At 47.3% G+C, this 23,676-nt stretch overlaps 1 protein-coding gene across 2 annotated transcripts in view; it reads right to left on the bottom strand.

The window, feature by feature from the left end:
• The window catches only part of SHANK2 (SH3 and multiple ankyrin repeat domains 2), a 607,737-nt gene that overhangs the window by 479,038 nt on the left and 105,023 nt on the right, over positions 1 to 23,676 (bottom strand). For both annotated transcript variants that reach the window (XM_088458264.1, XM_088458263.1), the window contains exon 11: positions 6,147 to 6,213. In XM_088458264.1, the coding sequence (XP_088314390.1) occupies positions 6,147 to 6,213 (67 nt within the window). The remainder of the gene's footprint in view (positions 1 to 6,146; positions 6,214 to 23,676) is intronic.

A 23,676-nucleotide genomic window follows, 5' to 3' on the forward strand; every position in this document is an offset into this window, starting at 1 on the left:
TTGGTTTGTTAAAGTGTGCATGTCCTGTTTATACAACATAAGGGTGGGTGGGAGGACAATTCCATCTTGCACCTCTTTTTTTTCTTTGCATTATGTACTGTTTGGGGCCTAGTTTTTCAAACTGCCATCCTGTCTGCCACTGCAGTGTCACTCATAGATGGGCCACGTGTTTGTGCCGCCCACTCGTGTCGCTTAGCATAGTCATCCAGCTACCTCGGTGCAACCTTTTGGACATAAAAACACTATTGTGAGGTGTTCAGAATAGACTGGAAATGAGTGGAAATTAAGGTTATTGAGGTTAATAATAGCATAGGAGCAGAAAAACACACAAATTCTGTGATTTTAGCTGTTTTTATGCTTTTTAAAAAAAAAATACAGATCCAAAACACAAAACCCAGAACCCAAAACACGGAAGGGTGGTTTTGGCAAAACCAATCCAGATCCAAAACACGAAGAAAGATCCAGATCCAAATCAAAACACGAAAAGTGGCCGGTGCACACCCCTAGTTATTACCCAGTTTTGTTCTATTAATGTTTTCAATTGTAACGCGCAACGAAATATGCTGCGCTATATAAGAAACTGTTAATAAATAAATTATGGAACCACCACCAGCCTGCACGGTGCCTTGTTGACACCCGAACCCTACCATCAGCCCGAAACAACCAGTACCATGACGGAACCACACCACATGTTGCCAGTAATCCAGGGTCCAATTAGCGATGCCACGAGCCCAGGTGAGGTGCTGTGTCTGGTATCAGAGGGTGGAATATAATTCAACACGATGTTGAATAGCCGCGGGAGGGAGCTCCCACAGCTATTCAATACACCGCTCTGTTTGGGTGCGCTAAGGATTTCTTCTCGCACCCCCGCTGGGGATGCGAGGAGAAATCCAACCAAAGTGCCAGGTGCGCAGCAGTTTTTCTGCTTAGCGCGGCGCTAACAGCCGTGCGCCCGGCACTTTGGTCAGAGAATGCCGGTTAACGTGCCTTAACACCTTTGTTAAGGCGCAATAGGAATGATAACCCGCAATTCTCCGACCACACAGTGCACTGAATTGAATAGCTTCAGGAGCTCGCTCCCGGCGCTATTCAATTCGCGTTGAATTGAATCGCCCCACAGTATCAACAGAGGCACTCGGGTGGGTCTTCGGCTCCCATATCTCATGGAAGCTAAGGAACGCTGCACTGACCTGCTGGATATGCGTCTGGTACCTCCTCCATTGAATGTGGATGTGACTTGAGCCACTGTCACTTGTCTGTTACCACGGACAATAATGTCTAAATGCCACTGGTCACAATCATTAAGCACACGTGGTTGACCACTGCGCTGTTCATGGCGGGTGGTAATGCCTTCCATGAGGTATTCCCGGTACACAAGTGACACTGTAGATAGAGGAATGTTGAATGTCCGCACGACTTCGGAAATAGAATGTCCCATCCGTCGGGCACCCACTATCATGTCCCGTTCCAACTCTGATAAATCACGTTGTCTTGCCATGAGCAGCCTAGCCGGTGTTCAAACCGACTCACGAGATGTCAGATTACAACTGATACAGGTCTGGGCATTTCCAAGACATCACAGTATGGTGGCGCAACCTAACATTACCTTTACATACTGCTATCCCATAACTTTTGGCACTTCAGTATGTGTTACTCTTTATACCCGGTGAGTAGTAGATTTAAGACAATAAAGTATTTCAGAATGTTAATATCCGCTTAGGGCCGGTTCTAGACATTGTGGAGCTCAGAGCGAAAGTTCACAGTTGCGCCCCCCCCCCCAAAAAAAAACAACAACTTTTTGTGCTTCCGGAAAGGGGGCGTGTCCTTGCGGAACACCCCCAATTCATCACACTGTGGGGCATGCCCAGCACTTATGAAGGTGCTGGGCTTCCCCCAAGCTCTCCCCTTGTGGCGAATAATTGCCATGTGCAGTAATGCGCCTTACACAGTATGTCTTACACAGTAATGCCCTTTATAACACATTATGCCACATGCAGTAATGCCCTTTATAAACACATTATGCCACATGTAGTAATGCCCTTTATAACACATTATGCCACATGCAGTAATGCCCTGTATAACACATTATGCCACATGCAGTACTGGCCTTTATAACACATTATGCCACATGCAGTAATGCCCTGTATAACACATTATGCCACACGCAGTAATGCCCTGTATAACACATTATGCCACATGCAGTAATGCCCTGTATAACACATTATGCCACATGCAGTAATGCCCTGTATAACACATTATGCAACATGCAGTAATGCCCTGTATAACACATCATGCAACATGCAGTAATGCCCTGTATAACACATTATGCCACATGCAGTAATGCCCTGTATAACACATTATGCCACATGCAGTAATACCCTGTATAACACATTATGCCACATGCAGTAATGCCCTGTATAACACATTATGCCACATGCAGTAATGCCCTGTATAACACATTATGCCACATGCAGTAATGCCCTGTATAACACATTATGCCACATGCAGTAATGCCCTGTATAACACATTATGCCACATGCAGTAATGCCCTGTATAACACATTATGCCACATGCAGTAATGCCCTGTATAACACATTATGCCGCATGCAGTAATACCCTGTATAACACATTATGCCATACACAGTAATGCCCTGTATAACACATTATGCCACATGCAGTAATGCCCTGTATAACACATTATGCCACATGCAGTAATGCCCTGTATAACACATTATGCCACATGCAGTAATGGTTTTTATAACACATTATGCCACATGCAGTAATGCCCTGTATAACACATTATGCAACATGCAGTAATGCCCTGTATAACACATTATGCCACATGCAGTAATGCCCTGTATAACACATTATGCCACATGCAGTAATGGTTTTTATAACACATTATGCCACATGCAGTAATGCCCTGTATAACACATTATGCCGCATGCAGTAATACCCTGTATAACACATTATGCCACATGCAGTAATGCCCTGTATAACACATTATGCCATACGTAGTAATGCCCTGTATAACACATTATGCCACATGCAGTAATGCCCTGTATAACACATCATGCCATACACAGTAATGCCCTGTATATTACATTGTGCCACACACAGTAATTCTCTTTATAATACAGTATCCCCAATTCAAATTACGTCACACATTAGTCCCTTATTCATGTTATGACACACAGTGGTGCCCCTTTTACACAATGCCCAAATTAGTGCCCCTTATACGCAAGGCCCACAGTACTGAGTAGTAGTGCCCCTAATACAATGCCCACAGTAGTATTGCCCCCTATAGTAGTGCCCACATTAGTAGTGCCCCAGTAATAATGCCCCCTATATTAGTGCCCACAGTAGGAATGCCCCCTATAGTAGTGCCCAAAGTTGTAATGCCCCCATTAGTGCCCCCTATAGTAGTGCCCCCAGTAGTAATGCCCCTTTATAGACATGTCCCCAGTAGTAATGCCCCCTTATAGACATGTCCCCTGTAGAAGTGTCCGCAGTAGTAATGCCCCCTTATAGACATGCCCCCAGTAAAATGACCCCTTATAGACATGCTCCCAGTAGTAATGCCCCCCTATAGACATGCCCCCAGTAGTAATGCCCCTTATAGACATGCCCCCAGTAGTAATGCCCCCTATAGACATGCCCCTTATAGACATGCCCCCAGTAGTAATGCCCCTTATAGACATGCCCCCAATAGTAATGCCCCCTGTAGTAATGCCCCTTATAGACATGCCCCAGTAGTAATGCCCCTTACAGACATGCCCCCAGTAGTAAAGCCCCCCTATAGACCTGTCCCAAGTAGTAATGCCCCTTATAGACATGCCCCCAGTAGTAATACCCCCTTATAGACATGCCCTCAGTAGTAATACCCCCTTATAGACATGCCTCCAGTAGTAATACCTCCATGCCTCCCTTCTGAAAAATAAAAAATACAAACACAATACTTACCTTAGGCCCCGCTCCTGCGTCCGCTGCCGTCCAGTCCGACTGCGGCTCCACCATGGATCTATGGGAGAGACATCATGACATCCCTCCTATAGTGCTGTCTGCTGGAGCCGGAGCTCTGGAGTGAGCTTCGGCTGCCGCTGCAGGGAGGGAGCCGGGTGCCCGCTGATTACAAAGATCAGCGGGCGCCCGGCAACGCGGGGGGGTCCGGTGTTGGGGTTTTTTTTTGTTATAATGGGATTATTTTTTTTTTACCTCCTGGGGACTCAGTGGCGCCCTCTAAGGCCCGGCGCCCCGGGCGACTGCCCTGTTAGCCTACCCCTAGAACCGCCACTGTATCCGCTGTATTAATGTACGCTTTGTCAGGCTTATTTGTTGTTGTTTTTTTCTTCAATTGTGTATTTTCTTGTGCTATTTCCCTTTCAGATAAAGACAAATTGTCACAGTGCTGTGTAACAGCCGGCTTCTAGGAGGAGGGAGCAGCGTAATGTCTGGCGGAGGTAAATGTGATGGAGGACGAGTAAAATAGAATTGAGAAATATGCTTTATGTATAATTGTAACTAAATAGACCAGGCATGATCTATAGATGAAAGGCTGTTTGTTCAAACATATAAATGTCTTTATCAGCCTGTGACATGTCCTATTGAGGCCTCCGTAATCCAGGAACTTATTATCTGTGACGACTAGTGAGGCTGCCGGAAATCCAGCTGTTCATACACTTATATACAACACCATCCCCCCCAACGCTGCAGCACTATGTGTGACAGGGGCTACACAGTCCCATTCAATCTATGTAGTAAACAAAAGGAGCAGCCGTGAATGGACCATACAGTACAGATTGCAAAAGATAATTACTAATTGCTGCTATTTTAATGGTGAACAACAATTTATAATATAAATATTTATGCAGACTGGGTCAGCAGTTTTTTGTAATGTGAATTTGGATATTACAACTAAAAGAAAAACTAAAACAAAAAAAAAATGGTGGGTGTGGGCGGCCACAGGCCAGGAAGCCGGGATCACTCAGTACTTGGGTCTCTGAGCAGATTCCTCTGATGTGCTGCTACAGGGATGTGAATAGGACATCATTGGTGGGTTCAGGTCAGGTGCCGGTATAAAAATGCATGGTCTGTCGCGGGCTATAGGGGCGCGTTAGGATCACGTTCCGTCAGCGTCTTTGCAGAACTGTAAATGACTGGCCCAAGTCAAAGCCCAGGTGTTGGTTGGAATGTTTGGGTGTATTATGGTGTAAATAAAACACATGCAAGAAATTTGTTAGAGCAGCTCTGGCAGGTTACTTATTTACACCATAATGCACCAAAACAGAAAAAGGATTATCAATTCGAAGATATGAACGCGGGGGGGTGGGAGGGGCCTTGTCTGTGTGAAAAAGAGATGCAGTCATCAAGTCGACACTATGTCGACAGCAGAATGTCGACAGTTATGATAGTGACATGTTTACAATATGTGGCACCTGAAAAATGTCGACATTGACATATGAAGTGTCGACATTGTCAAAATTTGGTCATTTGCATTAGGCTTAGTGTCAGGCTTACATTAAAAACACAGGGGTATATTTACTAAGATGGGAGTTCTATTTAAGAAGTGATGTTGCCCATAGCAACGAATCAGATTCTACTTCTCATTTATCTAGCACCTTCTAGAAGATAATACCTGGAATCTGATTGGTTGCTTCGGTTGCTATGGGCAACATCGCTTCTTAATAGAACTCCCATCTTATTAAATTTACCCCACAGAGTTGACATTCTGGCCATGTCAACATTTCCAGTGTTGACATGCTGAAGGTCGGCAAGGTAAATGACGACATCAGGAACAAGTCAACATAAATCATGTTGACATTCTCACGTCGACATTATATACCGAACCCATGCAAAAACATTTAATCTTCTTATTACGGACAATTAATAATCATAATAATATGAAACTTAGATACGGAGGATAAATTGTTCCCAACAAGACCTTTATAATGTTATGCGGAACCTCAAACAATCCCCGTTTTCATTATAAACTTCTCCATTTAGCGCTTTCCTGCACACTGGGTTCCTGCAGCAAATTACTACCAGCAAAGGAGACCTGCTAAGGCACCTGCTCCTTTTAAGGGTATTAGATACTTTAGTAGACAATATAACTAAGGGGCCAGCAATTGCTAACTGCTGTTACTTACCAATATCCGTTTCCTTGTGGTTTTTAATAAACTCGGCAAGCTCAAAATTTCCAGCAATGATAGCAACCTGCAACAAAAAAGCATGTAATTAATTGACAGGCGAGTGCTGCGACTTTATACAGGCTGATAAAGAACGTGAAGCGCGGGGGGATCAGACGATGCTTGCGGCAGCTGTACCACTATAATTCTGCCAGCTGTGTTCAGCTAGAGCTCTGGAGAACCCATACACTGTTCCTATCTATCTCAGCTGTGCTGTTCCCTCCCTGCTATGAGCTTTGCCGTAAGGTAAACCAAGAGAATGATTTCTGAAGCTACAGACCACAGGGCTCACTCTGAGCTGGGAGTAAGGTAAAAACAGAATAGGTAACTTTGCACCTTGATAAAAACATGTCGGTCTGCAGGTGGGGCAGATGTAAATTGTGCAGAGATTCAGATGGGACAGGAATAGCTCCAAATTCAAATCTAAATTACAGTTTAAAAATAAAGGTGTCCAGCATTTGTGGGCTACATGCAAAATCTACCTGTATTTACCCTGCATGCAAAACTAATAAATGTATTTGCAGCCCTTGCATTGCAGCATGCTTTTTCCAGGTGCAAAGTTTTATTGTGTTCTCATCTTTAAATTAGGGGTCTTTGTACTAATAAACGCCGACCAGCCGCGATTATTATCTAAAACTCGCCGGGGATATTTTCATTTTTAACAAAAATATCCCGGCTATGTACAACAGAGAACTCGCAGGGACAGCGATTGCGGTAACCGCTGTCCCCACAAGTTATATCCCCGGCATTTTGGAGAAGTCTTTCACAGAAGTGAATGACTTCCTGGGGGAAGCGGACGTTGCGCATACCAGCTATTGGGGTCGGTCATGGGCTGCAGGGGAATCTCTCCTGCCCCTGAAGCCCCCATAGGCTTACAGTAGTTTACATTATCTGAAGATAGTGTAAACTACTGGGGCTAACATCTGAAAAGCTTTGCTTATTGGAGTTTACTACACGGGGGTCATATCGTAGTCCTGATTGATAATAATGGGGACTGCGATCTGCAGCGCTAATTAGCACTTTGCTGGAGATTTCTGTGAAATCCCCTGCATTGTGCTTTTAGTACATAGGTTCACCACAGTTTCTGCATAATTTTATGTAAAAAACGGCTTGATACATATGCCCCTAAAGGCCCCCATACATCAGCAATTGATTGCAGCAATCATGCAATTTGCAACCCATTGTGTATAAAAATCTTTCCCTTTTTCAATCGATTGCAGAATTGCCACAATCGATTTTAAAAGGGAAAGATTTTTATACACAATCGATTGCAAATTGCACGATTGCTGCAATCAATTGCTGATGTATGGGAGCCTTTAGTCTCTATATGTTAATCAGCCAAACTGAGCTAAATAGCCCTTGGGCTCATGATCATTATTATTTTACACATCCGAACACACACACGGTTTCCGGAATAGACACCACGATTTATTTGTCCCTCGTACAATTGATACCCAGAGTTCACAAAACTGATCACTCGTGTTTTGTCAACGTGATCGTGAATCTTTGCTGGTTTCCTTTCAGAGTGGTAAATGATTTGATATTCAGATGACATTGTTTCATTGTAACAGTCCACAAGTGCTAATCAAGGCTTCAAGGAAAAGCCAGACTGGCAGAACACATTGAATCAAAGGATAATGAGACGGTTCCACGAGTCGTTGCCTGTAACGGCAGGATGGAATAGCCTGACAATGCTGAATGCAAGAAAACAAACAGCTGTTTGGAACCATTTAGACCTGATCACCGACTTACAATTCTCTGCCACTGTTTTACTAAAATTTATTTTTGACAGATGGGAAATGGTGCGAGGAAACGACACAATGCGTTTGCGCTCCACAGATTGGCAGAGGACATATCCTGAATCCCGATACTCCGGCAAAGATTTGTGGGAGCAATTACACTATAGCACTTCGGACTACATCTTTAACGTAACTCCACTTCTGACACAATTAACACAGCAATGCGGGTCCGCTGTCTCGTCATTGCAGACAGGAAGACTCTGAATTTCGGTCCTCTGACACCTCTTGTGTCGGACACACTGATTGCCATCCAATCAGTTGTCCATTCAAAACAAGTAAGTGTTACCATCAGTGCTTAAAATGAAAACCTCTAGCTATATGTATAATACCCCTATTCCACCAAAATTCCAGGTCTGGCCCAGAGTTAGAAAAGGGGGCCTGATTCGGACCCGCTCGCAAACTCAGAGCGCTCGCAAGCGGGTCGATGTTGGCCCAGTGCGCATGCGCACGAGGGAGCCGACTCCATCGTACGCATGCGCGAGACCCGGATAGCAACGGCCAAACCGTCGCTCCGGGTCTCGCTACAAAGGGGGTGTGCTGTCGATGGTGAGTGACAGCATGCCCCCTTTGGTGGGCGTGCCAGGGGAGTGGCTGCCCAGACGGAGGCGTTCCCATGGGAACGCCTACCGTCTGGGGCCGGCCCCACTGACATCACAAGTGATGTCAGTGGGAGTGCTCTCGGCTCTGATAGAGCCGAAAGCACTCCAGGGCTTGCGGCAACGAGACCTTACCACAAGGGTCTCGTCGCAAGCCCGATGGTCTTGACCATCGCGACCATCTTTTTGGCCGCTCGCTATAGCTGTGGGTGGTCACCCACAGCTATTCTAGCGGCCAGGAGGTCGCTCTAAAAAAAGAGAAGGACGGCCATGATTCAGAACGAGCGCTCTGTCAGAGCGTCCGGCTCTGAATCAGGGCCAGAGGGTCTCATTCAGAACCGCTCGCGAGCGCAGGACGCTCGCAAGCGGGTCGATGGTACCCAAATGTGCATGACGGAGGGAGCCCCGTCGTGCGCATGCGCGAGACCCGAATAACGACGGCCAAGCCATCGTTATGGGTCTCGCACTAAAGGGGGCGTGCTGTCGATGGTGACTGACAGCAAGCCCCCTTTAGTGGGCGTGCCGGGGGCGTGGTTGCCAGACGGAGGCGTTCCCATGGGAACGCCTACGGTCTCGGTCCAGCCCCACTGACATCACTAGTGATGTCAGTGGGAGTGATTTTGGCTCTGATAGAGCCAAAATCACTCCTGGGCTTGCGGCAGCAAGACCCTACCGCAGGGTCTCGTCGCAAGCCCGATGGTCGCGATGGTCTTGACCATCATCATGGACGCTCGCATAAGCTGTGGGTGGTCACCCACAGCTATGCGAGCGTCCAAGAGGCCGCTCCATTTTCAGGTAGGAGGGCCCTGATTCAGAGCGTGCGCTCTGGTCAGAGCGTCCGGCTCTGAATCAGGCCCAGAGTTCCTATCCGGATCAGACCCGGAATTTAGCTGGCGCCGACTCGGGGTCTCTCCCATAGTGCGCATGGAGAGAGCCGGAAGCTGGACTTCAGAAAGAGAACTCCAGCCTCTGGCTAACGTGGCGCTGCAGGAAAGGAGCCGGGCGCCCGCTGGTAATAACATCTCAGCGGGCGTCCGGCTGAAAGCCTCCCTGCGGCACAGCCGGGCATGCATATGAATTATTCTATATTATAGAATGATTCATATGCATGCCCGGCTGTCCATCCATTACCCCAAGGAATTTAATTTTCATGTGGGGTAATTTACCCCTGTTCCCTGACCACTGTCTTATAGGTCTGCAGAAAAATATGGTGGAGAAGGTATGTGCAGTCTGCAGAAAACAAAGATGCAGCTTGTGACGTCATGACGTCACTCCCATAGTTCCGAGGAGCGGGCACCGGGGGCAGATGGCAGCAGGCACTGGAGCGGGGTTGAAGGTAAGTGTTTTTTTTTTTTAATTTTAGTGTGTGTGTGTGTGCGGGGGGGGGGGGGAACTACACTACAGGGGGCATTACAGGGACCGCACTACTGGGGGCACTACAGGGGCCTCACTATTGGGGGTACTACAGGGGCCGCACTACTGGGGGCACTACAGGGGCCGCACTACTGGGGGCACTAGAGGGGCCGCACTACTGGGGGCACTACAGGGCCGCACTACTGGGGGCACTACAGGGGCCGCACTACAGGGGCCTTACTATTGGGGGCACTACAGGGGCCCTACCACTGGGGGCACTACTGGGGCCCTACCACTGGGGGCACTACAGGGGCCTTACTACTGGGGCATCATATGGGGGCACTACAGGGGCCGTATTATTGGGGACACTACAGGGGCCTTACTACTGGGGGCACTACAGGGGCCTTACTACTGGGGGCACTACAGGGGCCTTACTACTGGGGCCTTACTACTGGGGGCACTACAACTGGGGCCCTTACTACTGGGGACACTTCAAGGGTGCATCACTACTGGGGGCACTACAAGGGCATTACAACTGGGGGCACTACAGGGGCCTTTACTACTGTGGGCACTGTAGAGGGCATTACTACTGGGGGCACTACTACAGGGGGCATTATTACAGGGGGAATTATTACTGCTGGGGGCACCATTACAGTGGACATTGCATAAGGGGGACCATTACAAGTGGGCATTTAGTGTTTTAGAGCAACTACTACTGTGTAAGACCTAAGTTAGGGGGGGCCCCTTAAGAATTTTGCTATGGGGACCAAAAAGTTCTAATTACGCCCCTGATACTGTGTGTGTGTGTGTATATGATTGAGATATATATATATGTATATATATACACACACACACATATACACACTTCTGCCTGCGCCCCCCTCTTCGTACTCATTTAGCCCCTCAGGTAAAAATGACTTTGCACAGGTGAAGTAGCGGATAAGTTTTGTGTTTATTTATATATATATATATATATATAACACAAAACTTATCCGCCACTCCACCTGTGCAAAGTAATTTTCACCTGAGGGGCTAAACGCATTAAGAAGTTTTGTCTAGGGTGCCTAGAAGTCTAGCACCGGCCCTGATTGTAAAACAATATAAGGGGGGGGCTGTGAGTTCCACCACTTCTCTAGGACCACTGTAAGCACTGCCATCAGGGATGCATATATGGCCTTTTCATGATGTGGCCATGCTCCCTGTGCCAATCCTGCCTAATCAGTATGCACATATAGCAACCCATCTACACATTGGGTCCTCATTTAATGGGGAGATGTATCAAACCTTCAAGAGAGATAATGGCGAGAAGTTGCCCATAGCAACCAATCAGCTTCTAACGGTCATTTCTCTAGCACAGCCTATAAAGGGGGGTATTCATTAAAGCTTGGAGGGAGATACAATTGAGCAAGTGCCAACCAATCGACTCCTAACGGTCATTTTTCAAACACAGCCTGTAAAGTGACAAGTAGGAGCAGATTGGTTGGTACTTTATCTCTCTTCAAGCTTTCATGAATACCCCCCAAATTGACAGTTAAAAGTTGATTGTTTGATTTGGGCAACTTCTCAACTTTCTCTCTCTGGAAGTGGCCAGGCCCCCTTATAGTGATGCGAGACATTTCTCATGTGTGCACCCCCCACCAAGCGGAAAAGTGGGGAAGTATGGATAACGCAACCTGACACGTCTCATCAGAGCCGTAACTTTATTTTTGATACCCTGTGCCAGAAAGAGCATTGCCCCCCCCTCCCCATTTTTCAAACAGGGATATAAGACGAGCACCCGAAAAAGGGCCATGGCCTCATGGGGAAGGGCCAGGGAAGAGATAGGGGAGGCCAGGAGATGCTGGGGATAAAATAAGAGGAAGCTACAAGTGAGGATGATAATAAACAGTGCTGAACAGCGCCCCCTGCCCTGTGCCATGGTTACGGTCCTGTGTCTCATAAACAAAATGTTTCAAGTATAAGAAAATACAGGAAGGTTCCTTATTTGGGGATTAATTTAGATTGGCCATAAGTGTATTTGTACTGTATGAATGAGCTCCTCTAGTTTTCTGGAAGCAAAGTACAGTAAGTATTTCTATTGTTCGTTTACTGCACTTTATAAATACTGCACATGATGCTTAAAGACTGGTTTGTTGCCTATTAACATTGGGCCTGATTCAGAGCCAGACGCAATTAGCGCTTGCTCGTCCAGAAAATAGGGGTGGCTATTCAAATGAACCGTTCGCTCTTTGTGGTCTGTTCACGCCTCTAGGTCTGAATGAACGAACCAAGCTTGCGGTCGTTTTTTGGAAAAATACGCCCCCTGGCCGCTCTCATCCTACGGCATGTCCGCTATTTATTAGATTAATCGAGTACATTGCCCAGCGTATGAACTGCTCGCTATTCTTGTGGTTGGTTTTTGCTACCACAAATTTGCGAGCAGTTCTGGCTATAAAATAACCCAGTGACGTGGTCAGTGATGCTGCTGTATTAATTACGCACACCCATAAAACGCCCGTTTTGACCTTTAAGCACGCCTGCGTTCTGATCTCCACTCCCCATTATCAAGCACCTTCCCCTGTTACCACCCACATACGCCTCCTCATGTCATTCAAAATAGCAGGCATTCGCTATATAGCGAACAAATGTTTTTTGGCCGCACTGACTGGTTCGCGCATGCGTATTAAAAACCGTACGCATGTGCAGATGGGCGAACATCGCTCGGAACGAGCGTACTGCCGCTTACGAGCGGCTCTGAATCAGGCCCATTGTTGGGAGTTTGATTCCTATCTATTGTTGGTCAAAGTGGGATTAAAGCCTGTAATGTACAGCATCGATCACTGGGAACACTTCAGCTAGAATCACAATGGTCAGCTGGTCTGGGAACCACTAAATGTTTTGTATGTACAGCAGAGAGACATACTCACTAGTGATTTACTCTGTACACAATGAAACATTACAAATAAGGATGTAGCACATTACAAATTACTCCAAAAGACTAGTGAAAAGACTTATTAACATATAAACAGTAATTTTCAGTACTGCTTACACTTCTGTTTTCTACACAGTCTCTTGTAGCATTTACTTTTTGTCATTAATAGCTTCATTCTGTGCTTTTCAGCCATGTAGTTCTATGATCTGGCAGAACTGATATTTCCGTTGCCCCAAGATATGACAAAGAGCTGCTCACTGGACAGCACAGCAGGGAGGTGGCGTATCCAATGGCAGCAGAAACAAACAGCTTTGCCTGAGTATATAAATATAGAGCTCAAAAGTACTCTACAGATGGAAATTACAAAGATAGTGCAATGTGTTAGTGAAATTTACAAGAGGGCATGTACAGGACAAGACAGTAACGGCGTATCATGGTTGAAAAAAACTTTACTGGATAATATAATATAAAACGGTCATAATAACTAGTGCAAGGGTAGCCAACCTCGGTCCTCGAGAGCTACTAACAGGTCACGTTTTCCAGACCACCTAGCTGGTGCACAGGTGTATTTATTGCTCACTAACACATTTGAAAAGATCCACAGGTGGAGCTAATTATTTCATTTGTGATTCTGTGAGGAGACCTGGAAAACATGCACTGTTGGTAGCTCTTGAGGACCAGGGTTGGCTAGCCCTGAACTAGTGCATCCGCGTCTCTTACCCCTATCCGGCACAGGACAGAGGTCATAGAATTTACAGCTAAAATTAATTAAACCGACGCGTTTCGATCCCTAAATTCTGGGATCTTTCTCAAGGTGTATTCCGATGGTGTACATTCCCATCGGAATTCCCATTGGAATACACCTTGAGAAAGATCCCAGAATTTAGGGATCGAAACGCGTCGGTAGAGACGGGGGACATCCATGCTGGCAGATACCTTGCAGAGCCCGGACGGTTGAGGAGGTGAGCGGTGCCCAGCAGTATGCCCGGGATATATGCTGATGTTTAACATCTCACGCTCATTGAGGAGTGTCCGTTGACAGGACTCTCTGCTATCCGGAAATTGCAATTACATGTCATTGTGGATTATCTCGCCCAGGGAATGCTAATTTAAAGGATTTGTTATTCATGTAATTTTTCTGTTTTATAATAAATTGTGCTTTACTATGTATATCTTTTTCTGTTCTTGATCACTGCATATCATCTATGAGAGCTACATTGAACGGTTGAATAAGCCTAGGGGGATACTACCCCTGTTTGGAATATTGTACTAAGCGCAGGTTATGTGATTTCTGCTATCTATATATTTCACATGTGTTGGTGGAGGTTGGGATACCTTTTTATAGAGATCACGTTTGTCCTGCTGCATGAGGGATTGCGCACTGACTGAGTTATCTACACATATTTATACATAGCATTGTTTAAATCCTTAGACTCTGGCAGATGACAGCAGAATATATCTGAGTGGACTATCTGCAGGTTACATGATGTAAAACTAGGCTGTAGGCAAGTATGATCTAGCCTCCTTGCGTGTTAAACAGCCCTTCTAGTCGCGCCATGCCGTGGCGTGACTCTATAGCACCGAGCACCTTTTCATGCAACTTCGCAGTAATGTGAATAGATATCACAAGCAACTTCTGCTGATTAAAATGATATGCGGCATGCCTATATTCTGCATGCGAAATGCTACATTACAGTGTCACAGCCGCTGATACCCTTTGGGCGTATCTGTAAGCAAAAGCCGCTGACACTAATGTAGCATTACGCATGTAGATATAACCGCAGCCGCACACAGAATATAGGCAGCCGCACACAGAATATAGACATGCCACATATAATTTTAATCAGCAGAAGTTGCTTGTGCGTCCTATTCAAATCACTTTGCGAACAAGCCGCATTTGGAGGGAAAAAGACACACGAAAAGACGCTCGGTGCTACCGACTCACCCGTTATGTGCAATGCGACTTGTAGCGCACGAAGGAACTTCAGTCCAAATCTGTGTAGCTCACGTATGCGTCAATACGCGCTTTCTGAAGTTTGTGTAAGTCAGAATGCCCAGTTGCATCCCTGTTCCGCCCCTTCGGGTGTAAGTGAAGATGCGTTTGAAAGCCATACAACTCTGCAACGCCCGTGCTTGCGCACACTTGGTTCCGGAGATTGCTCAGTTATTGCAATGACAACCACAAGACACCAACAACAAACAGGCGTATGTTAAACTTTATACCAGCCACAATATGCGCAGTCGATGGTTTGATTCACCTTTTATTCCACCATACTGTATTTAATTCAGATTCACTGCTGCAAACTAGAACCCATATAAATCATATTATATATATATTTTTCACATGTTCATCATTTCTGCACGCATAAGGAAAAATACACTAAATAAGCCATATTATCAGGATGTACACAAGCACAAAACACTTTAGAAGTAAACCAGCCGCACTGCTCAGAATTCCTCCACCCAACTTGCAGCTAAATGTGTAAAAAAAAAGAAAAACTGTTTCAACTACAGCCCACACATTGCGTAACTCCCAGCAATACATGCAGCAGAGCCGGGGATGATGGCAAGTGATTACAAAACTGTTGAAAATCACCGTAGAACACCCTAATGCAATCATGTTCATTAATATCCCCACAAGCTTTCACTTAATTACCTTTTAATTGATTAAAGCACATCATGGTCAAACTCCGTTTAAAAAAAAATTAATTTAAATCAGCTGTTATAATCACAACTAATAAAATGAACTCAAAAGCCACAAATCTGGGGGAGACGTAACTCCCCTGGTGCTGTGGTCATTAGCAGCTCTGCAATTCAGTTGAGCAATATCACCTGTGTAATGACATAATAAAAGGGGCTCAAAGACCCCCATACATCAGCAGTCGATTGCAGCAATCGTGCAATTTGCAATCGATTGTGTATAAAAATCTTTCCCTTTTTCAATCGATTGTGGCATCTCTGCAATCTGCCATCGATTGAAAAAGGGAAAGATTTTTATACACAATCGATTGCAAATTGCATGATTGCTGCAATCAATTGCTGATGTATGGGGGGCCTTAAAAGGCAGGGGAATGATCCAATTCTCACCACAATCCTGTTTGTATGGAAACATATGTCCTAGGGATGCAAGATCTTTCTTCCGGAATAATGCATGGTAGAATACAGTGCCCAGCAATGTAATTACCTTCAGCTCTTCTTCCCGTCCTGGCGGATAGTGTTCATCTCTTCCCAGACTAATCTCTGCCTCGATATACTCCTCCGAAATATATGCTGGGTTCGCTTCTGCTGCTATTGAGTGGATTTGCCAATAATGGAATGCTTACTTATTACAAAAAAAAAAAAAAAAAAGTCTCTTAGCAACCATTTCTTAGATCTTAATGTGTAGCTCCTCCAAATGTGAATCATTATTCCATCTGTGCTTTGACAGTGAGAAGACAATGATCTTAAAATAGTTCTTACATGTCAGGTATGGTCAGTGCTGCGAGTTAATCCCAGGGCAGTGAAGTTGCTTGGCACGTGGGGGTTCCTGGGGTGTTTTAGGCAGAGGATCTGTCCTAGTTCTCCTGTGCGCTTAGATCCAGGGGTATCAGGTCAGGAAATGCAGAACATGAGAAATGAACATTCCAGCAAATGACATTCCCAGGTGACGACACAAATCGAAACTCAGCTAGAAGTCCAGGCAGCACTGATACTTCAGCACTCCGTGGGAGATTGTAGATAAAAGGTATGAACGGAACGCAAAGAATCCATGGTTGCCAAGTGCCCCTAATTTGCAGGGATTGTCCCAGCTTTTAATGATTTGCGCATTGACACACCACTATAAACTGTATCAGTACTGACCAGCTGAAATGCAATTCCTTTACCTCTGTGTAATGGGTACACTGCACAATCAAGTACTTGGCTGGGAAGGGGGTGTTCATAGCTTAATGGTTAATGAAATGGAACATTTTTTTAAATAAATACAATAATGACATTATGGCCAAGATCAGCCACTGTGCCCTACTGGGGTTTATGGTGCAGAAAGACCTGTAATAATAATAAAAGTACAATAAATGGTAATGGGATTCCCCCTGCTCAGCGGCAGTGACTCTGACAATGATGTAAGAATGTTGGCAGAAGTTATACTCTCACCAATAAAATTATTAATACAATCTCATTGGTCTCACACAGAATTTTATGCATTTAACATATGTTCTTTAAGCCTATTACATGTCCTTTAACCCTGACCAAGGTAAGCGAATGGATCTGTAGTCACTGTTACCTCTTTTCCACCAAAAACCCGGGTCCGACCTGGGTTTTCAGACATGGGGCCTGATTCAGGGGCGGTCGCTGTTTGCGAGCGCTCGGTCTGAATCAGGGCGGGGTTTTTTTTTTCCGGCCTCTAGGTCGCTCGCTAAGCTTTTGCGGGCGGCCTGGCGATGGTCTCGATTATCGCGACCATCGAGCTTGCAAGGAGACCCTTCTGATAGGGTCTCAGCTCTCGCAAGCCCGAGTGGACTTCCTGCTCTAATAGAGCAGGAAGTCCACTACTGACATCACGAGTGATGTCAGTAGGGCCGCCCACAAACGCCAGGCGTTATTAGGGAACGTCTGCGTTTGTGCAGCCACCCCCCCCCTCCCTGCCTACAAAACGGGGCGAGCTGTCAATCAACATTGACAGCCGCCCTGTCTTGTAGAGAAACCCGTTGCGACAAAGCTGTCGTCGCAGTACGGGTCTCGCGCATGCGCAGGCTGGAGGCGGAACATGTGCAGTCGGGGACCATTGACCCGCTTGCGAGCGCTGTGCGCTTGCGAGCGGGTCTGAATCAGGCCCATGGTTCCAACCCAGGTCAGACACCGTTTATACAGCACCATCGATCTGGGTTATTCTCAGGTCAGCCCTGTTCACACTGAACCCAGGTCTGCCCTGCTAAACTTGTGAGGTCATAAACAGTGGGAAGTGACTACTCCACAACCACCAATCAGCTCATTTTAGGCATGACCCAGGTCGGATAGCCCAGGTTGTGCCATTTACACTGCACCATTACCCAGGTCCATCCTGGGTCCAACACTGGTAGCTACCTGGGTTGGATTGACGGGTCACTTGACCCGGGTTATTTTTCAGGGACCCTTTAATACCCCTTTTCCACCTAAATTCCGGGTCTGACCCGGAGTTGGAACAAAGTTCCTATCCGGATCAGACCCGGAATTTTGCCGGCGACGACTCGGGGTATTCCCGAGTCGTCGTCGCTCACACCGGAGTCGGGTCTGCATATACCTGGCTTTTCCGGAGTGAAAGTGGTCGCTTGGAGATGACGTCATCTCCAAGAGCCACTGAAGCCGGACCAATCAACCAGCTAGCAGCGCACTCCAGGTCATCGTGACCCGGAGTGCGCTGTTCTCACAGCAGGGTGGCTACGCCCGTGCTAACCCTGCTAGTTACCTGGGTTGGATTGCCGGGTCACTCGACCTGGTGATCCAACCCTCTCCCCTTTTACACCAGGGAGCTGCCTGGGTTAAACCTTCAATAACCCAGGTTTTAGCTCCGGTGTAAAAGGGGTATTACTCACAAGTGTTCGCTTTGCATCAATTCCGACATTACTTGCTTATTAATTACATAGGGGCCTGATTCAGATGCAATCGGAAATGCAATCCCATACGCAGCTACTAATGCTGTAGCCGCCAGGAAATGTATTGAGAGGGAGGCGCCCATCGGCGGCGGCTTCGCAGATCCAAGCACAGCGGCGGTCGCATATTCTTCTATATAATCGGCCATATGAGTAACCCTATGGTTTGCGCAGAATGGGCGAGGGGACCAAGACCGCTGGCGCTATATTTTCTGTGTACGGGATCACAGATGTAGGAAGATGCATGCCCCGAAAAATTGTCACGGCACGCCTGGGTTTTTGCCGCCGCTCCCTGTAACCGCCCCCAAACAGCCCATGAATGTGAATCACTTTTTCAAAGAAATCCTTACAGTGAGCGGCTTCGCTACGGCAGCTTGACGTGTGCGCAGCGCAACCGTGACGCATGCGGTCGTCAGGTAATCGCTCAACATGCGTAATATGGGCATTGTGCCAACATATGGATCATGTCCATAGGGCCTGATTCAGGCCAGCTCGCAAGTGCTTGAGCGCTCACGAGCGGGTCGATGGTGTGCTCTGCGCACGCGCAGCGGCCGCACTGCGCGTGCGCAAGCCCCGGAGCGAGAGAGAAATTCTCTCGCTCCGTGGCTCACTACAAAAGGGGCAGCTGTCGATGTTGATCGACAGCTCATCCCATTTTGTAGGCGTGGCGGGGGGGTGGCTTCACAAACGGAGGCGTTCCCATGCGAACACCTGCCGTTTGGGGGCGGCCCCACTGACATCACCAGTGATATCAGTGGGAGAGCTTCCGGCTCTATTAGAGCTAGAAGCTCTATGGGGCTTGTGGCCACGAGACCCTACCACAAGGGTCTCGTCGCAAGCCCATCGCGACCATCATCCTGGCCGCTCGCAATAGCGGTGGGTGGTCACCCACAGCTATGCGAGCGGCCGGGAGGCCGCACAAAAAAAATAGAACGCCCTGATTCAAAGCGAGCGCTCTTTCAGAGCGTCCGGCTCTGAATCAGGCCCATAGTACACGATCCTTGCAAAAAGTGAGGCTACAGAATGGGGTGTTGTCTATGGCCCTCATTCAGAGCCGTACGCTCTGAGCAGAGCGCACGCTCTGAATGAGGGCCGGGCTCCATTTTCATGGAGCGTCCTCCTGGACGCTCGTATAGCTGTGGGTCACCACCCACAGGCTATACGAGCGTGCATTTTGATGGCCGCGATGGTCGTGACCATCGCGACCATCGAAATTGCGAGCCAGAGCCTGCGGTTGAGGTTTTCAACCGCAAGCTCCGGAGTGATTTTGGCTCTATCAGAGCCAAAATCACTCCCACTGACATCACTAGTGATGTCAGTGGGCCGGCTTCTGACGGGAGGCGTTCCCGTGGGAACGCCCCCGTCAGGGAGGCACGCCCCCGGCACGCCCACCAAAGGGGGCGTGCTGTCAATCAACATTGACAGCACGCCCTCTTTGATCGGACACAACGAGCGAAGGAAAGTCCTTCGCTCGTCGTGTCTGGCGCATGCGCACGACGGAGCTCCCTCCGTCGTGCGCATGCTCAGTGCAGACCATCGACCCACTTGCGAGCGGACAGCCGCTCGCGAGTGGGTCTGAATCAGGCCCTATGTCTATAATAGGCAATACTTTTCCATGCCCATGTGTACAAGCTCTTGGGTAATTATGCATAGACAAGTACATACAGTAAAGTGACATTGGTGCATAGCAACCACCAAAGTTCCTTATTATATATCGTGACACAGCCAAGTGTTACCCAAACAGATTTATTAACATATGGGGCATTCCGTGAAAATGAAACTGGCTGATAGGTATTCTTATGCGTGGTTACCAAACAGCAACCTAAAGGCGCATATCCACTACACGATGAAAGAACAATTGATCATACCGTGCAGTGGATAAAGGGGGTCATTCAGACCCACTCGCGAGCGGCAGTACGCTCGCAAGTGGGTCGATGTTCCCCACTGCGCATGCGCACGACGGAGGGAGCTCCGTCGTGCTCATGAGCGAGACCCGGCGAGCGACGGGCTTCCCATCGCTCCGGGTCTCGCACCAAAGGGGGCGTGCTGTCGATGTCGATTGACAGCACGCCCCCTTTGGTGGGCGTGCCTGCCAGACGGAGGCGTTCCCATGGGAACGCCTACCGTCTGAAGCCGGCCCCACTGACATCACTAGTGATGTCAGTGGGAGTGATTTTGGCTCTGATAGAGCCAAAATGACTCCAGGGCTTGTGGCTGGGAAACCCGACCGCAGGGTTTCCCTCGCGTCTGATGGTCAAGACCATCGCGACCATCTTTTTGGACGCTCGTATATGATGTGGGTGGTCACCCGCAGCTATACGAGCGTCCAGGAGGACGCTCCATTTTAATGGAGGAGGGCCCTGATTCAGAGCGAGCGCTCTGGTCAGACCGTCCGGCTCTGAATCAGGCCCAATGTGCCCACACTGAATGATATGTTGTTCAGTGCAAGCACCCTCCCTCATTCCCGAACATGCACAACCTGATGATATCGTCAGGTTGGGCAGTATGTTTAGGCGATGACAGATACCAACAACGACTAGCGGGAGTGCGCATTGCTGGTCGTTGCTGGCATAATTACTGCGCGTTATCTGTCAATCGTCCATTTATATTGTGTAGTGGACATGCGCCTTAAGCCAGACATGAACACAGCAACGGGCAGCATCTCAGGGGGACCACACAGTCTCATCAAGGTCCCAGCACACAGGAAACGGTCTTGGGGCCGTAACTCCTTGCTGTCCTTACGTCAGACAGCTTCAATGTTGTATTAGGCCTAAAGCTGCCAGCGAAGCTATCACCAAAGGATGTACAGTATAGAAAATTGTAGATAATCAGCTATAACAGCAAACACCATCTCAAGAGGATTTCAGCGTCCGGGGAATCACACACACATGGGGAGAAAAAGTAACACCCACTGGGGGAGATGTATCAAACCGGTCGAGAGAGATAAAGTGGGAAAGTTGCCCATAGCAACCAATCAGCTTTTAACTGTCATTATATAGACTGTGCTAGATAAATAACAGTTAGAAGCAAATTGGTTGCTATGGGCAACCTCTCTGGTTTATATATCTCCAAGATTTGATACATCTCCCCCACTCACAGAGAACATATTCAAACACTAAGCAACAGTAATAGCAATATCCAGCATAGCAACCAATCAGCTTTTAACTTTCATTATATAGAGTGTGCTAGATAAATAACAGTTAGAAGCTAATTGGTTGCTATGGGCAACCTCTGCTTTATATATCTCCAAGATTTGATACATCTCCCCCACTCACAGAGAACATATTCAAACACTAAGCAACAGTAATAGCAATATCCAGCATATCCATCCGCTGGGCAACACGTAATGAAAATAGTGCCACATACACTAAACTCCTCCCATCATAGATCAATGCTAAAACAACAATTGGGAATACTGAAAGAAATTTCCTTCAACTATAAGTCCAGTCTTTGTGGTACCTTCCGAACACTTTGGAAAAAGTTGCTGAAAGTTCCAGTGTATCCATCCGCCGGACAACCTGCAATGGAATTAGTGCCACATACACTACAGGCTGTATAAGCCAGTTACATAGGGTTATCTGAATACGAATACTAACAACTTCCACACTGGAAATATGAAGGAAACACCAGGCTCAGCAGCCATTCCACCATGCTCAGAGAATTCCAGAAGTCACAGGTTCTGTGAAGGAATAAAACATTTTCAGAGGCTTAAATCGGTTTTGTACAAGACTTATGGGCATATGTACTGTCATGGTCCACTACGAAGGTTTCCTTCGTTGGAGGACTGGGAGCTGGAGGGTCAGGGTGGTTAGGAGGCAACTGATGGGGTGTCAGTAATAATGTCCTCTTTATTGGTCAAACCCAGGTGTTGGCTCGACCTGACCAGAGGCGCGGAGTCTAACCCACTTGGTGGTCTTCACCAGTAACATAACGCATAGCGCCCTCAAGCGGGTCGATGATCCCCAACTGCGCATGCACAAGCCGGAGCCGGCTCCGGCGTGCGCGAGACCCGGCCAGCGACGGGTGCTCCGTCGCTACGGGTCTCGCATCAAAGCGGGGCTGCTGTCGATGGTGATTGACAGCTTGCCCCGTTTTGGGCGCGGACAGGGGGGGTGTCTGGGGCTTGCGGCCACGAGACACTACCACAAGGGTCTCGTTGCAAGCCCGATGGTGTGATGGTCTTGACCATCGCGACAATCACCTGTCCGCTCGCATAAGCTGTGGGTGGTCACCCACAGCTATGCGAGCAGCCAGGAGGCAGTCTTTAAAAAAAAAAAGGGACGCCCTGATTCAGAGCAAGCGCTCTCAAAGAGCGTCCGGCTCGGAATCAGGCCCTGAGTACACACACTAGTGATTCAGACGCAGACACAGGAGAGTGGCCCTAGGAATCAGTATACAGATGCTGTACTGAGTACACACGCTGGTGATCCAGACACAGGCACAGACACAGGAGATTATAACTAGAGTTTCAGCACACTCACAGGTGCAGACGTATTCACAGGAGAACCAGACGCTGATTACTGCTGAAGTTGTTTTAACTAGAGTTTCAGCACAGAGACAAGTACAGAAGAAATCACTGGAGAAGTCTGATGCTGCCTAGCACTGGTAGGAGTCACTGGAAATAGATAGCATAAAGCCAGGAGCGAATTCAGACACTAGGATATAACACTGGTAGGAAGGAACATGGAACCTGGAAAGCTGCAACAGCTAGAAATCACTGAGAGTAGCAAAGTTGAACAACATCTTCCTGTTCCTGGAGTCAGACTTAGGGCGAAAAGCCGTTTTCAGCGAAAAGTTTTCTCTGATGACGTCATTTCGCCTGTTGGAAACTTTCCGCCGTATTCAATTGCAAAGACTTTTTGCCGGTGCGAAAAGTCTGCGCCTTGTGACCAGAGGAAAAGTTTCGCCTCTGAATGGAGGCGGAAAAAAGCGCAGAATTGGGGGTTTGGGGTGCAAACTTGCAGGAACAAACCTGCAGCATTGGGACGGTCCCCCAAAGCTAAACGACGTAAAAAAATAAAAAAAAATTACTTTAGATCACCTGCAAAAAGCACTTTAGTTTTGGGGGCTAAAATAAAAACAAAGTTGGGGGATAAACTTAAAAACTAGCAAAATAGACTCCAGGGGGTCCCCCAAGTATGCTCCATGTGTTTTTTGGATTGCAGGTGTTTACTAAAGGTGCGTTTTTTAAAAGCGCACTTTAGCGATTTTTAACCATGCTTGCAC

This window comes from Taudactylus pleione, unplaced genomic scaffold (assembly GCF_031769625.1).
Source record: "Taudactylus pleione unplaced genomic scaffold, aTauple2 ptg000820l, whole genome shotgun sequence".
NCBI classification, from domain to species: domain Eukaryota; kingdom Metazoa; phylum Chordata; class Amphibia; order Anura; family Myobatrachidae; genus Taudactylus; species Taudactylus pleione.